Source organism: Protopterus annectens, chromosome 8.part0 (assembly GCF_019279795.1).
Source record: "Protopterus annectens isolate FY-2018-M chromosome 8.part0, PAN1.0, whole genome shotgun sequence".
Taxonomy (NCBI): domain Eukaryota; kingdom Metazoa; phylum Chordata; order Ceratodontiformes; family Protopteridae; genus Protopterus; species Protopterus annectens.
The window spans coordinates 1,321,557,888-1,321,563,864 of record NC_056741.1 but is presented as its reverse complement, the minus strand read 5'-3'; the positions used below and the strand labels follow the sequence as shown (position 1 = coordinate 1,321,563,864).

At 35.5% G+C, this 5,977-nt stretch overlaps 1 protein-coding gene across 1 annotated transcript; it reads right to left on the bottom strand.

Annotated features, from left to right (window-relative positions):
- Window positions 1-466: 466 nt before the first annotated feature.
- On the bottom strand, window positions 467-5,597 carry BSX (brain specific homeobox). Its single transcript, XM_044079063.1, has 3 exons — window positions 5,229-5,597; window positions 2,605-2,795; window positions 467-1,702 (listed from the first exon to the last, which is right to left on the bottom strand). Exons 1-3 carry the CDS (start codon window positions 5,488-5,490, stop codon window positions 1,457-1,459), a joined length of 699 nt encoding a protein of 232 aa, XP_043934998.1. The 5' UTR covers window positions 5,491-5,597; the 3' UTR covers window positions 467-1,456.
- Window positions 5,598-5,977: the final 380 nt, after the last annotated feature.

The following is a 5,977-nucleotide window of genomic DNA, read 5'->3' as shown; positions in this document are numbered from 1 at the left end:
GTTACATCCTAGAAGCTTGCTTTCTTTTTAAAATAATAATTCGCATTTTAGTGTCCGTGTTTCTTTATAAGATGTTGCTTGACTGTCCTCGTGCTGTTTTTTTAAAGCTAAGAAAATAATACCTCAAATAATCATAATAATAATTAGATAAAAATATTTCTGAACTAATACATCAACTGTTTCGGCGAGTTCTTATTTTACAACAACCGCTGTCTTTTCTGCGAGTATAAATGCATTAGTTTAGCATATAAATGCAATGCAACTGATACTATCCACTTCTGCGCCATTCTTCTGTATTATTTTGAAATTCCAGACTGATGTTCATCTAGAAATAAATAATACACGATTAACCAGTATTACAGATTAAAAATGTATACTGGATTACTTCGCGTTTGATAAAATTTTAATAGTTTCACTTTTGTTTTATTTTGAAGTTTTTAAATAAACTGGAAAAATGGCACAGTTCTTTCAGCACAATCTGTGGCAATATGCTTCTCAAAGGTAAACAGTATTTAAAACATTAGCATTTGGGACCGTCACAACTAACCTCTTTGTCAGATATATATACTTTTCTCTGCTTGGCAGTCTGAAAGCTGAACAAATCTCATGATCTGGCATTACAATAAGTCCTGTGAAACTGGGTTGTGGGAACCGCTGAACTGACCAACCAGCTGGATGAAGGCGCCTCCCCTCCAATGGCCCATTTTTAGCAGTCTTCAAATACTTTGAAATTATTGGAGTCAATAGGATTAGCAGTAAAATCTTTTAACTTTCAAAAGAAACCCTTCATTAAAAGGATACTTCTATACTTGTGTTCCATTGCATTGCACATTCACAGTGTCCACATATTTTGTAAGATCTGGAGACAAAGATGAAAACAAATTATTACTGAGCTAAAATGCATGCAAAGTATGGCGTGTCTTTGCCTGAACCTTTGTAAACAAAATGTAAATGTTCACGAAGAGTAAACTTTTATTACAAAAATAATTTGGAAGTACAACAACCACGCTATCTATAAACATTTTCACATAATTAAAACGCATTTAGGTAGAATGAATTATTTTTATGTTAACCCCGACACCACTTTCTCGCCTTCCCATAAGAGTTTATTATCATGCTGTCCCAGCTACTGTTGCCAGTAATATTACTAATTGTTAAATTGCGTTTGCATGCCGTGCTGCCATAGCTTTTTAAAAGTAGTATCAGTCTGTCACTATTGTAAAACAAGAGACGTTTCTCATATTTAGACAGCGGGCAGCTGGGACACCTGTAAGATAGGACGCTTTGGACACATAGCCTTAAGTTCTCAGTTCACAGTTACTGGTGGCCTCACAACAATCTCCAACAACATTACGCATATCAAACATACAAACAGTGTGTGCATCCCACTAGTGCTCATCGACTAGAGTTGTCCATGTCTTTAAAAGTCAGTTTTAGAGTGTCAGAGAGCTTATCTTCATATTAATTGTTCCGAAGAACATATATCGTCATCTTCAATAATATCCACATCTTCAGTCTCTTCAATAGCAAAAGAATTCTGGCGACTTAAGATTTTAGCCTCTGTCGACATTTTCTCCTCAAGTTCTATTTCGTGTACGCTTGGATCTGAACACTCTTCACCGGAGGGGACTTTGGGGTCGTCTTGAGTTTTTCTCATTTGTTTTTTATGTTTCATTCTTCTGTTTTGAAACCAGGTTTTCACCTAATAAATAGGAATGGAGTTATTATTTATATGACTATCCGGAAAGGCAAGACAGTCATAATAAATTTGCCATTACTCATGAAAGTCAACTTGTTAGTACTATAATACTGCAAATCATATCAGGATTCCATTACGACTTTAAACTAAAAGGAGACAAAATGACAGAGACCAATATACGATCTCATCTTTTTCCGCAGCTCAGGGTTTGGGAAAGGAAACCACTTTAAAACACACGTACATTTGTTTACTTAGTCTTTGAGATGGTTACCTGCAATTGACACCTTTACTGTTTTTCTGGCACTGTACCAATAACCATGCTATCAACATCTATTCTCTATTTACTGTACTGAACTACACCAAAAGGAGTGAGTACAGAAAACAGCAAGAGGACATGTTCAGATGCAAGAAAAGCAATTAGAAACAAGCAAGTTAGATAAAATACAAAAGCATGCAGAAGGTCATCTAACGGTAATGGGGTTATAAAACACTTTTTTCTAAAGTAGACGTAATTAATGTATGCTGAAGTTGTATTTCAGAAAACTGAACAATTAAGGGAACTGATTCCCATTTGTAGTTAGTGGAATATGATTATACTAAGCCAATAAGATTTGTATAAACCATGTCCTGACTCCTGGACACTTGTAGTGCCCTGTCCAGTGTCGGAAACGCTGCGCCCCATAATACTGGCACTAAATGTAGTGTGGTATGTAGAAAGAACAGCATGCTTCAAAGAAACGTATATATTTTTATTTGCATATCTTTACACTATACTGTTCTTGACTATAAACAGTTCCAAAAATAATTGAAATTTCTTTTTCCGCACGAACAACATATTTTCAGCATACCAACCAAGGTTCAGACAAATGTGGCCATTTGTCCATGAATTTCTATTCCCTATTTACCTGTGTCTCTGATAAACTTAATGCGGTGGCGAGTTCCACTCTTTCTGGGGTAGACAGGTACCGCTGGATCTCAAACCTCTTCTCCAGGCCCGAGAGCTGTGAATCCGAGAAGACCGTCCGTGCTTTCCGTCGCCGGCAGTGTTTTCCCGGTAAATCTGGGTGATGTGGAAACAGAGCAGGAACATGCACACCTAAGGGATGAAGGAAAGCAGGATAAAGTTGTGACCAGTCTGTTTTTTGCCGATGTACATAAATAACATTTACTTACCACCACTGGTTTGCCCTCCTCCCCCCGCCGCACTGTGAAATGTCTCTTTGCTTATTTATTTGTGAATAACCTACTTCATTAACCATGTTAGACCTCATGGGCAGAAACCCATTTACAGAGGAGCCTCTGGAAGCAACCCCCCATCCTAATATATATATATATATATATATATATATATATATATATATATATATATATATATATATATATATATATATATATATATATATATATATATATATATATATATATATATATACACACACACACACACACACGCACACACACACACACACATTCTGCACAGCTAACATCTCCTCTTTGGGTCTCCCTCCTGTCTCTGAAAATTTATTTCCGTTTTCAGGTGCTAGATTCTGAGCATACGCTAACAAATGTAAAAAAAAATATTTTGCACCTCAGATACAGTAGCGTTTTATTTAAGCACAAAAATAACAATCGGCATCAGTTTTATTTCTCAAAATTCCATTAACTGCCCTAGCATTTGTAAGTTGAATATCCGGAATACGGAGATGTTCTACTGTTGCTTTTAAAGTTTAACCCAAATAAGGACGAACATTTGAATCTTACGGGTATCAGGAAGGGTACCGATTTGCCAAATTTACACCGTGAACCATTATTTAAAGTAAAACTGGAAACGTGTCTAAAAAGAAGGAAAAAGTATATGAAAGAAGGAAAGAAAGAATGAAAGCCAAGCCTTGTATATTTATTAACTTGGTCCAAACTTTCTAATTATATAAAATGTATTATACTGATGTCGAACGAGGTAATCTGAATATATACGGTTTACTTCAATAAAATAACAAGTCATCTTTAATATTAAGTTTACAGTACTGTTCTAAATTAAAAGCTGCTCACCTTAACAGTTACATAGTTTGGTAGCTGCATAAAAAAACATCAAATAGTCCTTGTATTTAGCAGGTAGGTACATAAATTGATTTAATATATTACTACCCTTATATATTCCCCAGCAGGAAAAAAAAAAAAAAAAAAAAAAAAACAGCTGCAGATTGCCATTAAACTACGATGTACTTGTTTCATTATTTGGGAAAAGGATGGGGTGCACGCCTGTATCTATGTTTTCCTCGCTTACACACCATTCTGTTTTCCCCTTTAAGCAGGATAACAGATTTTTTTAATTATTATTTATCCCTGTCGGCTAACTCATGCTTAAATAAACCTGTTTTCCTCTTTTAGTTAAGTTTGTCTTGAGTTAAGTGAGTGATCCTTCCAAAGTAACAAGAACCTTAAAAATAACTATAAATAAGTATCAAAATCAAGTGGTATTAAATGCTTAAACAGTTACAAGTGATCAAACCATTTTGAAGAAGTAAAACATTCATATTTACTGTAATAATACATTCTTGGAACTAAAACATAATAAAATAAATAAATCCGCATGATTACTTAATTACAAGAAGCAAACTTTAAAATCTCAGCACAATGCACACAATGTTATTATAAGTAATAAAGGAAAAGAAGCAAATAATATATACCGTCCAAAACTGCCGAAATTGACGGCAATAATATATCAAAATTTCCTACATAAAATATATAAGGATATTTTTGTTTTCCTGCAGTAATTGCAATAATAACAATAATAATACTAATAATAATAATAATAATCAGCAAAACGGGAACTTGATTATTTGTTGTCCATTGCCTCATTCCAGCACAAATCTGCATTCAGACTGCTAAATGAACTTTTGGGCACATTGATACCTGCTGTCTTTATAATGCAATTACTAAATGTACTTGTTTGCATGCCAGTACATATCAATAATCATTATCTTTTTCATATAACGTCAGTAAAATATAACCAAATATTAATGTATTTTCTTTTAACTTTACTAAAGAGTGTTTATTAAAAATAGAACGGGTGAATAAATGTCATAAAGTTCGTGAAAAAACTAACTTTTTATCTATGGTTCGTTCATCGTGGAGCAGCTGTGCCTGATAACTGATATACTAGCTATCGAACAAAAGCAGAATACAATTTTTTCTTTACTTTTGTTAGGATGTTTCCTGTTTTGTTTGCTTCTGCGTCCGTAGTATTACTGCGCGCAGTAGTTTTAAATACATCTGACTGAAGAGTTCCCCCTCACTGACCCAAATCCAGTCTACAGTCCACATACCTTCAGTGTATATCATAGGAGAAACTGCGTGAGAACAACGGTCTTAAAAAAAGCAATGAAAACAAAGAAAAACAAGCAATGAAGAATAAACCGCACCATTTGAATAGGAGCCACTAAACCACAATGATTTTTTTTAGCTGGGGTGGTCACAATAACAACAACTAAAACACTGTACCTGATGCGGAGGTTGTGGAAGCACTTACCAGGTGTTGTCAGAAAGTAAGGGTGGTGATGATCCGCCTTGTGAAGAGGGTGATGAGGATGAGGTGTTAGAATGGTTGGGGTTGGCATTATAGGGTACCCATAGTCAAGAAGAGGAACTCTGGATGCCAAAGAGCTGGAGAAATGCTGCAGAGGAGCTTCTCTTAAAGGTTTTGGTTTGTGTAACAAAATATCTTCAATAAAGAAAGATGTTGGTCTTTGAACGGACACTGAATGAACTGGGGATGTGAAATTTAAATTCATCTTCAGCGCAACTGGTGTCAGATTTCTCAACTGACACAGAACTGCTGTTCAATTATATTGGATCAGATGTCTTCCTTTGGCCCCCTTTGTCAGACAGACTGCTGGAGAACAGTCAATTCTGAACTGCTAAAATAAGACCGATGTGGATTGTTTCTTCCTATAGCAGATTTGTTCATTCTTGATAGTGAAATGGATTCTCTAAGAGCCAATAGGCAAACAGTTGGGCGGGGAACTCCCAGCAGTTGCACAGATTAATCAATTTGGTACTGATGCTGCGCATCTTAGCGAGGGGCTTTCTTGTGGGCTAGCACTTCGTAGACAATTGTACCTTACTGCGAGGAACAAGCAGCTCAGCTCTGACAATAAAGTCTACATGCAGACATGGAGATAAAAAGCTTGTGCACCACAGTGCTGGAAAGAGTTTAACTGAATGACTTTAAACATTAAATACACAACATTTAGCATGTGCCTTCTGGTCTTTTTCCAA

Bases quoted from the DNA above. Each gene is read 5' to 3' on its own strand.
- BSX (XM_044079063.1), bottom strand. From the start codon at position 5,490: ATGAATTTAAATTTCACATCCCCAGTTCATTCAGTGTCCGTTCAAAGA. The intron at 2,796-5,228 runs GTAAGTGCTTCC...TTCATCCCTTAG, and splicing joins TTACTTTCTGACAACACCTG to GTGTGCATGTTCCTGCTCTG. The intron at 1,703-2,604 runs GTAAATAGGGAA...CCTATTTATTAG, and splicing joins TAAGTTTATCAGAGACACAG to GTGAAAACCTGGTTTCAAAA.